This window comes from Anarrhichthys ocellatus, unplaced genomic scaffold (assembly GCF_004355925.1).
Source record: "Anarrhichthys ocellatus isolate YVR2014 unplaced genomic scaffold, GSC_Weel_1.0 scaffold8, whole genome shotgun sequence".
Classification (NCBI taxonomy): Eukaryota; Metazoa; Chordata; class Actinopteri; order Perciformes; family Anarhichadidae; genus Anarrhichthys; species Anarrhichthys ocellatus.
This window is the reverse complement of record NW_022280038.1, coordinates 11007850-11019108: the sequence shown is the minus strand read 5'-3', so window position 1 is coordinate 11019108 and position 11259 is coordinate 11007850. Positions and strand designations below refer to the sequence as shown.

Here is an 11259-nt window from a genome sequence, read left to right as displayed (position 1 = left end):
AAACATATACTAAGTAAAAATAGCATTACATTCCTCCCTCTTGATCATTATACATTAGATCAATACAATAGTATATACACCACGCTAGAAGTGAGAACATCAGTCAAAAACATGTCATAATGATGTTAGTTTGGGACATCATTAACCCCGAGCGTAGGAAAGAGCTGATGGATGGTTTTAAACTAAACTACACTGAGACTATCACACTTTGTTAGACTGAATTTAATGTACAAATTAAACGTCACTAACAACATATTTCAGTTTGGTTGAATCTTTAATTCGTGTTAGTTTTTCAAATGAAATAGCAACACATTCATGACATTAAATCATGTTGTAGCAAATAAACACATTTCTATAGTTAGTTTAAATGAATCCTTCTATCCGTCCGTTACTGTTTGTGCTCATGTCAGCATTTCCTCACAGAGTTGAGAGTTCTTGTATCAGTATAACTAATATCAATAAAAGGAGAAATAATTAATCACTCAGTCAGCAGTTTCAGATTATAATGCTGTGCAGATAAATACGGATATTAAACAATGAATAAAAAGTATGATGTAAGGTTAAATGATTCAATGCTTTTATATAAAATGAGATTACATTTTAGATTTTACCGAATGTGGGTTTTTTCAGAATGACATTTTTCATTATGACATTTTTGTGACGGCAGTGCAAACATTGTTTTTGAAAGGCTAAACGCCAACAGATCTGGGTTGAAAAGGAACAATTCGTTAGAGACATGATGTGAAAGAAAGGTCCAGCGTAAACCCTGCTCCCACACATGCCACACGTCTTTCAAGGCGTTCTTTGTTGCAAGTTGTTAAATGAAGACATCAGATTATGTGTCGCTACTATTTTAGTCGATAACGCAACGTAATATAAAACCTGCAGCCGGCACACAACTCCAGCTGTTGTTGTTTCTGACTGTCTCACCCAATCCAACCTCAGGGCGGAGCAGTTGACTATGCAGTTACAACAAGACACTCTGTGACGTCCTTTCACAAATTCCCATTGCATTTTTTTATCAATCCATTTCTAAAATCAGCCATTGATTATGCTCCAATGGCTTAGAAAAACATTGGTCTGAGGCCAGACTTAATTGCCGTCGCCTGCATCAATCACTCCCAACAGACAGCAGACAACTGATTCTGTGTAGTGTTCAGTAGCTCTGCTAAAGAGTGATACTGAGATATCTCTTGAGCTTATTGGTGCATCAGTTTTCACCTGCAGATGTGGCGTTTTGGTGAGTCACACAGTCGGATTTTAGTTCTTTTAACGTGCTCAGGTCTGTTGTATCGGACTTCTTCGTTGGTATCCCATTTCTTTGATCTTTCACTTGTTCTTACAGTCACAATTTCTAACTACTGTGCCCCTGGAAACCCATATACATACATATAACACACATATCTATATATATATATATATATATATATATATATATATATATATATATACATGCATACAGTGATTTTGACGTTTTAATGTGGTGCACCTTTATTTGCACCCCATGGTGATAATCAGACAGAGCGTTTTGCAGGTAAAAAATTTGAGGTGCACCACACTGCCTTTTAGATGCCCGATCAGACAGAATGTTTTTGCAATTTGCTGCGTCTTTTGTTGTTGTTGTTGTTGTTGTTGTTGTTGTTGTTGTTGTTGTTGTTAGGTAATTACCACAATACAATTTTAAAGGAGCTGTTAGTAAGATTTAGTGGAATCTGAATACTCCTCTGCTCACTCCTGCCTTTCAAAGCGCGTTGGAGAACTAAAGTGACCTTACAGTAACGTAAAAGCGTGAAAGCTTTTCTCTCGATTCAGTGTTTGGTTTGTCCGTTCTGGGCTACTGTAGAAACGTAGCGGCAACGGACCTGCTCCTTATGTACCTCATAATATACTGTATATAGTACAACGATTCTTAGGTTCAGGTGATTATACTCGAATGAAAACATAGTTATTTTCAATTGCTGTGAATCATTGGTTACAGTAACCACGGCGGGTAAAGTCATTTAGCTCCGGGTATCATCGCCACAATGATAAAAATAAAAACCCGGTTAATTTTTTTCAGTTAGAGGCGTTGTTAGGGGCTCTCTTGCAAAAATACAAGGAGCAGAGAGCAGAAAAACGTGAGGCGCTCAGCTACGCAGAAGTAATACGCAAAACGCTTCACTCTCATTGAGAACAATCACAAAAAGTTTTAGGCTGCTAAAACGCACTCCTGTCTGATCAGGGCTTTAGTCTGTCTTAAGGCCCCCCAGTTTGGGAACCACTGTTCTTCACAGGAAGACACATTTAGTCTTCAATCTGTGACAGATAAACTGAGGATGGTGACAATCTCGAGTCAGTACCGAGGTCCATTCGTCCAAACCCAAACGCAGGGTAGAGGGCTCCAGTGAAAGTGCAGCGGAAGGTGTGGAGGTGGATCTGTCTGATCGAAGAGACAACGGAGGGGAGACAGTAGAAGGACACGGTGCCGGCAGGCCAGTCCAGATACACTGCTACTCTGTTGGAGTGAGACGGCGGGCCAGTAGCTATGTCTTCTGGTTTGTTATCGTGCCAGGCCGTGTAACCCTGAGCCGAGCAGAACAGACTCCAGGACTGATCGTTCCATCCGATACAGCAGTCATCACCTCTCCTGTTGATTCCTCTGTATGTCACTCCGATATGAACCTTTCCTCTCCACTGGACCTCCCAGTAACAACGCCCAGTCAGACCTTCTCTACACAGCAGCTGTCTCCAGCTGTCAAATCTCTCCGGATGATCGGGATACGGCTGCTTCTCTTTCACCACCATCACTCCTCTGTTGTCGTCGGACAGTGAGAGGTTTCGGTCTGCTGTGGTTGGGTCCAGTGAAAGCTCACAGAAATCTGATGGAGGACATAAGACACAAAAACACAGCGTTAAGTTGACTGCCCTTTGAAATCACCAACGCAGCTTCCATGTTGATTGAAAATGACGTTGGTTAGATGTACATTATATGTCACTCGCTTCTGATTAGTATGGGTAGAAATATAACGTCTTTATTACCTTTGGACGAAACCAGTCTTCATGCTAAGCTAATTCTCCTTGTTGTAGCTTTATAATTACCGTACACACATTAGAGGTCAATTTAAACCTCATCTTATTCTCTGCAAGAAAGTGACCTTTATCACATGAGGTTTTAGTCAACCAGATCAGTGACGCTCGAAAAGTTTAACTTACACCTAAGAGGTGGTGGGTTCAGCCGACACTTTCCACAATGATCAATCCTGTGGAAAAAGGTAGAGACTTGTGAATGGCAGAGAAAGACGAATCAAAACAGACACTAAGTTTGCTTTCACACCTGTAGTTGGGTTCATTTGGTTTGGACCAAGGGAAAAAACATGAAGTTGACAGGTAACTCGTGGATCGGACAGTTATGGCAATTTTCATCTTGCGTCATCAGGACCCACAACGGGAAATCAAATTATGGTGACTGGCGGAAGTTTATGCAGCACTTTAATGCTTCTGATTTGTATATTTATGTTCTTTGGTGTCACAAATAGCTCACAAAAAATAGATATAAGCATTATCAATATCCTTAGAGTGAAAATCAACTGCATGTTATAAATGAATAGTGACTAACAGGTAGAACTGTACAAAAGCCCCTTTACATGCTCCAAGATGACTGGTGCGAACGCATAGTGCGAATAATTTATTTGTTGTTAAGCTTTTGAAATCGTGCTAAAATCACATATCTGCTATCATAAAGTCTTGTTGTTGGTTTGTTGGTTTTCTCACCACAAACTCAGCAGATTCAGCTAAGAAGCGGATCGAGATCCACCTTTTTAGGCGGCCTCGGTTCGGCTACTTGGGCCGCATCTTGGTTTAATTGACAGCTTTTACAACAGTCCAAATGAACCGTACTTACCAAGCAGTTTAGGTGTGAAAGCACTCTAACACATGCACATATATACAACAACCATAATGTATTTGCACAAGTATATAATCTATGCTACTTGAGAGTTTCCAGTTTCCAGCGGGGGTTAACCAGTCCAGCACGCAGCAGCGTCAATCCTGAGTCTCCAGGATGGTTGAAGCTCAGGTCCAGCTCTCTCAGATGGGAGGGGTTGGACATGAGAGCTGAAGCCAGAAAAGTGCAGCCTGTCTCTGTGACCTGACACTCCGAAAGCCTGTAAACACATCAAAAGCTTCATAATAGATTCACACCTTCATTAATTCATAATTCATTAACAATCTGCTTGGAAATTTCATGCTTCCTCTTACCCTCATTTTAGCAAAATGTATGACTTTCTGTCAAACTGTGCTCAGCTCAACTGACCCTTGATTAGGCCCTGCCCCCCCGCTGCCACTCCACCGAGCAGTTAGAGCTACGTTACCGTGGAGCCCACACTGTCACTAACTGCAACCCCAGAATAAATATCACATTTTTGTAAAACCAGAAAAGGCAATTTCAGAGAGAAGCAAGACAGAAGGGTCTAAAATATGGTTTTGATTGATATTTCCAGGATGTCAAAATGATTCCGCAGTGAAAACAGGTAAAAAAAGATAAAGATAGAAGCTAAAGCTACAGATGAGTGTAAAAGTGAACCAGCACATCACCTGGAGATCCAGACAGAAGACAATGAAATTAAGAAACCATACTGTTCCTCAAGAATAACGTGAATCTGAATGATGGTTATTAATCCATTCAAATGATAAACTATTCAACAAAGACTGACCTGAGAATCTCCAGTCTACAGTGCGGACTCCTGAGTCCAGCTGACAGCATCTTTACACCTAAATCCTGCAGGTCATTGTTACTCAGGTCCAGCTCTCTCAGACTAGATTTCTTGGTGATGAAAACTGTGGCCAGAGCTTCACAGCTTTCCCGTGAGACGTTACAGCCTCTCAGCCTGAAGAAGAAAAAGTAGTTTGAACTCTGCCACAGAAATGAGCATTTTCAACACATTTTATGCTTTCATGTATGTATATGAACACCTACCGAGCTGTTTTGGATGCTTTGACCACTGGCAGAAGCCTCAGAAAACCTTCCTCTGAAGCTGAGAATTTCCTCAGATCAAACACGTCTAGATCCTTTTGTGATGATAGTAAGATGAAGACGAGCGCTGACCACTGAGAGGGAGAGAGTTTGTTTCCAAGGAGACGTCCTGATCTCAGGTACTGTTGGATCTCATCCACTAAAGAATGGTCATCCAGCTCATTCAGACAGTGGAACAGGTTGATGCTCTTCTCTGGAGACGGATTGGCCTTGATCTTCTTTTTGATATACCGCACTAAGATCTCTTTGACTTCTTGTTTACTTCCTGTATTTTTCAGCAGGCCTCGTAGGAGAGTCTGATTGTTCTCCTGTGAAAGGCCCAGGAGGAAGCGGACAAACAAGTCCAAGTGTCCATTTGGACTCTCGAAAGCCTTGTCCACTGCAATCTGGTAGAGGTGTTTGAATTTGATATCGAGTTGTAATGGCACAGGCTGTACTGAGAAGAACCGGCTTCTTCTTCTCAGGAGATCGATGCCGGTGTTGATGAACGTCACGAAGACATAAAGTGCAGCCAGAAACTCCTGAACGCTCAGATGGACAAAGCAGAATACCTTGTCCTGGCTCAGCCCATGCTCCTCTTTGAAGATCTCTGAGAATAGTCCAGAGTGGATGCAGGCAGCTTCCATGTCAACGCCACACTCTTTCAGGTCGGCTTCATAGAAGATGAGGTTTCCTTTCTCTAGCTGCTCAAAAGCCAGTTTTCCCAGAGTGAGAATGCTCTTCTTGGTCTCTGTGTTCCAGACTGGATCTGTCGACACACTGCTGTGATACTTTGCATTCCCTTGTTTGGTCTGAACCACCAGGAAGTGGATGTACATCTCAGTCAGGGTCTTGGGCAGCTCCGCTCTCTCTCTGATTCTCAACACATGGTCCAGGACTGTAGCAGTGATCCAGCAGAAGACCGGGATGTGGCACATGATGTGGAGGCTTCGTGACTCCTCGATGTGGGAGATGATTCTGCCGCCGTGCTCATTGTCTCTGAATCTCTTTCTGAAGTACTCCTCCTTCTGTGGGTCACTGAACCCTCTCACCTCTGTCACCATATCAATGCATTCAGGAGGGATCTGATTGGCTGCTGCAGGTCTTGTGGTTATCCAGAGGCGAGCAGAGGGAAGCAGTTTACCTCTAATGAGGTTTGTCAGCAGCACTTCGACTGAAGTTGACTCTGTAACGTCAGTTAGGATCTTGTTGCTGTGGAAGTCCAGAGGAGGTCGACACTCGTCCAGACCGTCAAAGATGAACAGAACCTGGAACTTTTCAAATCTGCAGATTCCTGCTTCTTTGGTTTCAGTAAAGAGTTGATGAAGAAGTTCCACCAAACTGTATTCTTTTGCTTTCAGCAGGTTTAGCTCTCGGAAAGAGAATGGAAAGATGAACTGTATACTGTTGTTGTCTTTGTCTTCAGCCCAGTCCAGGATGTACTTCTGCGTTAGGACTGTTTTCCCAATGCCGGCCACTCCCTTTGTCACCAGAGTTCTGACTGGTTCATCTCTTCCGGGTAAAGGTTTAAATATATCCCGACATCCGATTGTTCTTTCTGAACCTGCCATTTTTCGAGATGCTGCTTCTATCTGTCTGACCTCATGTTGATCGTTGACCTCTCCACTCCCTCCCTCTGTGATGTAGAGTTCAGTGTAGATCTGATTTAGAAGTGTTGGGTTTCCTGCTTTGGCAATTCCTTCAAACAAACACTGAAACTTGTTCTTCAGTTTAGACTTTAGTTTACGTTGGCAAATCGCAGCATGAGTTTCTGAGGAAGTAACAGGAAAGATGGTCAATGGATGTTGCAGTAAATATGTAAAATTACACCTTTTGACGAATGCATACATTTCTCAACACACAAATTACCTTAATCTGCAATAATTATGCATAGTGAAAACTACTCACCAACCTCACATTTTGAACAAATTATTCAGTCATTAGGCTAATGTTGGTTCAGATATGGAGTTCAATAGATCTAATAGAAAAAGTACATATTTCCAGAAGCGGTATGTAATTCTATAAAAGCATCTTACTGCTCTGCAGAGAGTCAGCCAGCTGCTTCTGCTTCATGTTCCTCAGGAAGTTCAGTGCGAGTTTCAGAACTGCATCTCTGTTGCTGTTTCTTTGCTCGTCATCTTCACGACCCATAATGTCATCATCTTCTTTCAGCCCCTCTTCTGGACCCAGAACTTTCTTGAACTTCTTGAGCTCGTCCTTGACAAAAGTCACAATGTTTTCTTCAAGAAGCTGAAAGAGTAAAAAGTACCATTTAAAATGTTCTCACAATGATGGAAATAAACATCATATCCACCTGGCTCTGCTGATAGCCGACTCATCTAAAAACTATAACATGAAGACCATCAGTGTAGCATTAAAGCATGGTGGAATTAACAAGCTAGCCTGCTAGCTAGCTAAAGCGGATAGCTCTCTAGTTAGCCTGCTGTAATGCTACACTGATCACAGAAAATAAGCTTAGAAGTGCTAATGCTAGTTATTGATGTGCTACCATACTATGTTAGCTCCACAGGTTTTTACGTAGAAACATAACGTTTTATAAACGTGTCCCAACCTCTCCAGGTAACGAGTATCAGTATTACACAACGTTTAACCACGAAGAGCTCCAAATCCACCAAACCAGCCTGAACATGAAGAACATCTGAAGACATTGATGAGAGTCAATGGAGCAGAGACGGATAGTTGTCAGAGCTGGACGATGCTACGCTATGATTGGCCAGTATTTGTTTTAGGGGCGGGATTTAGCAAAGGGTCAATTAATGCAAATCTAAATTCAGCCCTGGATTTCTTTGGTACCATGCAGAACTTTCACAGTGTCCTTCATTTCATTGTTTTGGTTTTACAACACAAATTAACTGCTTTAGTTCACTTTCACTGCTATTATAGCTTTGTCTTCTGGCTGTAGGAGGCAGCTGTATAAGATAGGTTGAGACCAGAAACAGAGCTAAAAGAGAGTGACTATTGAATTTACATTCACCAGGTGGAAATAAACTCAACTCAAAAATGAAAGATCATGATGCTCCGTAAAAAAGCAAATGTTTGCGAACAAGTTCACCATCATCACCTTCTCAAAGCTTGTTCCTCAGGCCCAAGTGAGCAAAAAATATTATTAAATAAATATAAATGTTTTTTATTATTGCAACTGCTGCACTGACTGCAGCCCAAATACCTACTGTTGTTTATCAGCTGATAGAGAATGAATACAGCTGCCACATCATGTGACACCTGCTTTTCACAACCGCTATGAACCGTATCACATTAGCACATAATCAACTTGCAGCTCAGCCAATTTGTGACCAGTATCTGGTTGTCACGATGTGATTTAACAGGTTGGATTGCATGGTGCTTTCCAGGCAGAGGATGCCTTTGAGTGACAGTGCCAAAGAAAGACGAACAAAGGAAGTTCAGTCTTCTTTAGTTGATCTTGAAAATGTTGAAAGTGTGTATTTAAATCCGACAGAAACACAGAAATGTTCATATAAAATCAGAGCGTACAATTTCCGAACACAAAGGTTCAATGTTTGAAAAGTAAAAGTAGAAAGTGCTTTTGTGCTTTTCCATACCATGAAAACAGAGACCAGGTTTTGATGGTGCTTCAGGTCAGGCCGTTCACTGAGAACCTCTGACCTCTTCCGGTGAGGTCTGCAGACCCAGAAAACATGAGGTCATTTCACACACATACACACGCACACGCACACACACACACACACACACACACACACACACACACACACACACACACAGATGTGTTGTATTCTGCTGTGTATTTGTGGATGTCTTGAGTGAAAAACATTTGATTTCAATTTTTTAAAGTCTGCAACCTTCAGTCCACCTGACAAATACATCCATTATCTCCCCCCACTCAACCTTTGCAAAAGACGATTAACCCGTACTTTGAATTGTTGGAGGAAATGAACGTTCGTTTTTTCTGAAGAATGTTGACCGACAGCAGGTACCTTCCAGTAACTGATGACTAAAATAATACGGCTTTGTTGATGTCACCTGAGGTAGGAATGCAGGTGTTGTGTTCGAAATCGTACTTCATCTTACATCCTCGTACTGTATGTACTGCACACTGCCTACTTAACAATTAGGTATGTTGTTACCAGCAGGATGAAGTGCTTATTATAAGTTATTAAAACATTTTAACTAATAGATGGATCACCATGAAGCTTCCCCAGTAGATTTGTTTGTATTAAAGCTGTCTGAAAATGTATGTTATAATGTACAAATGAGGATTTATCTCATCAAATTTGTGCTAATTTGCTAATTTCCAGAACAGAAAAGTGAACATTGGATAAAGTCAGGTTTGAATTTAATATTACAGTCAAATAGGACATATCTTTAGTCTACAGGTGAATGTGGTAAAATGAACTAATAGATATCACCATGAAGCTTCACCAGTTCATTACTCACATTAAGACGATTATTGTTTTGTATTACATGTTTTCTGAAATGTTGTGTTTAAATATGTAAATGAGACATTATCTAATTGTGACCTTTGGTGAATTTAGGAGAAATCTACAGACGTAAATAAACAAAGTAGTAAAATAAACACCTGAATGTGTATTGTGGATGTTTTCTTTCCACTAGTCTGAAAGAAGACGAGTTATGGAAACAAAATAGACCAAAATTTACAAAAAGAATTATAAATGAGCACAGTTTAACACTAGGAGGCTGTTCACATGAATCTGCAGAAGCAGAAAGTTTCTCTGTGCTCACTTTAAATCAGATATAATACAAGTCAACTGCGATACCAAACTTTAAATTCTTACCTTGGCTCAACAATCGGCCCTCCATTCTTGAATTCTGGAGGTTCACTAATAGACCAGCCACTCTTCATGGACAAACAGCTGGGTCCATATGACTCTGGTCTCTCCTGCTTCACTGGGCTTCAACACAATATAGAGAGTACAAGTTACATTTTACAGCCCTGAGAAGACAAACAGTCATAAACAGTCAGAGAAAAGTGCATCTCACCTCCTGTCTCCATGTTGCTCAGAGGCAGAGACGCCGTCCTCTTTCTCCTCAGACACATTCATGTTTTAGGGTAAACCTTTACAAACACAAGCCTGGTGAGAACTCCAACCACACTGTAGCAAATGTCTGCAAATCACTACAGTAAGAGATCGTTAATTCTAAACAGGTTAAATTCAGTTTCTATGACAGTGAAACACCATAAATGTGTATCAGCCCAAACAATAATTTCTGCATTTATTTATTGGAAAAAAATACATTTAGTCATTGTTAATTGTACTAAACATTGTACTGATTACAGAAATACACTGTAATATGAACAACAATCAATACCATCATTTTTGCATTTATAATTTAAGAAAAATACATTTGGTTACTGTTAAATATACGGACCATTGTGCTGGCAACGGAAATATAACTTATTATACATTTAAGAGCCAGCCCTGTATTTTTTTCATTCAAAATTTGTAAAAAACAACAAAAATTGTTTGTCACTGTCAAAAAACAGTTCTCAACTGTGAAATCTACGGTTGCAAAGAAACCACCATACCGTGATGTTTTATACATTGTTAATTTTTCACATTGAAGTACTGGCAACCACAGCTGCCAGTATTTTACCTTTTTACAGTGCAGTATGTCACAATAATTACATTTAATTTGTGGGTAAAGATTCTTACCTGCTTCACTCACATCCATATCATATTTTTCAAAACACTGAAGAAAAGTAAACAAATAGAAAACACTCTTCATTCTCTCCGTCTGTTCCTGAGAGTGTGTGTCTGATTTACTGTCACAGCCTCCTTACTTCATTCATAACATTCTCTAACCAGTCCAACCTGTTTGCAGGCTAAATGTGTCGCTGACGTAGATGATGGTAATCAAATGGTTATTAACTGTTACTTACCAAACCCCAACCTTTGACTTTGTCTCAAAGGCTCTGAAAACATATACGCAATGGAGTCCTTCATGAAGACGCAATTTCAAAAGTTACAACAGATTTGGTCATTTATCTTTTTTTAATTCTTACTGGAATGAAGATGGGGCTTCGTTGAAAAAAGGTGATGCAACGTTTCTGTAAATCTAGTTAAACCACACCCACACAATCCTCAGGTAACTAAAGGTGTTTCTTTTCCCCAAAACTTTAACTTTGATTGTTGCTTATAAAGTTACAGTTATCTGTATAAAGTTTTAGCCCTGACTCAACCTTAACCAAGTCGTAACCTTAAATTGGCTAAACAATGAACTTTGTAGACGCAGAACACATTGTCTATATT

General features: G+C 40.4%; 1 protein-coding gene across 5 annotated transcripts; it reads right to left on the bottom strand.

The window, feature by feature from the left end:
- Positions 1 to 1458: 1458 nt before the first annotated feature.
- LOC116384012 (NACHT, LRR and PYD domains-containing protein 12-like) lies at positions 1459 to 10948 on the bottom strand. 5 transcript variants are annotated; one of them, XM_031848272.1, is made up of 10 exons: positions 10890 to 10948; positions 9989 to 10064; positions 9784 to 9900; positions 8572 to 8650; positions 7027 to 7240; positions 4955 to 6761; positions 4692 to 4865; positions 3969 to 4142; positions 3193 to 3239; positions 1459 to 2858 (listed from the first exon to the last, which is right to left on the bottom strand). In XM_031848272.1, the coding sequence occupies exons 2-10, from the start codon at positions 10048 to 10050 to the stop codon at positions 2284 to 2286; spliced, it is 3249 nt and encodes a 1082-aa protein (XP_031704132.1). In that variant the 5' UTR covers positions 10051 to 10064; positions 10890 to 10948; the 3' UTR covers positions 1459 to 2283. The 5 variants fall into 5 exon arrangements, with proteins under 5 accessions (XP_031704132.1, XP_031704131.1, XP_031704129.1 ...); XM_031848271.1 differs by lacking the exon at positions 10890 to 10948 and adding an exon at positions 10663 to 10744 and having other exon boundaries at positions 9989 to 10124; XM_031848269.1 differs by lacking the exon at positions 10890 to 10948 and adding an exon at positions 10663 to 10744.
- Positions 10949 to 11259: the final 311 nt, after the last annotated feature.

Coding starts and splice junctions, on each gene's coding strand:
- LOC116384012 (XM_031848272.1), bottom strand. CDS start 10,050: ATGAATGTGTCTGAGGAGAAAGAGGACGGCGTCTCTGCCTCTGAGCAA. Junction 7,241..8,571: donor ACCTGGTCTCTGTTTTCATG/GTATGGAAAAGC, acceptor TTACTCTTTCAG/CTTCTTGAAGAAAACATTGT. Junction 4,143..4,691: donor TGTAGACTGGAGATTCTCAG/GTCAGTCTTTGT, acceptor ATGTGTTTACAG/GCTTTCGGAGTGTCAGGTCA.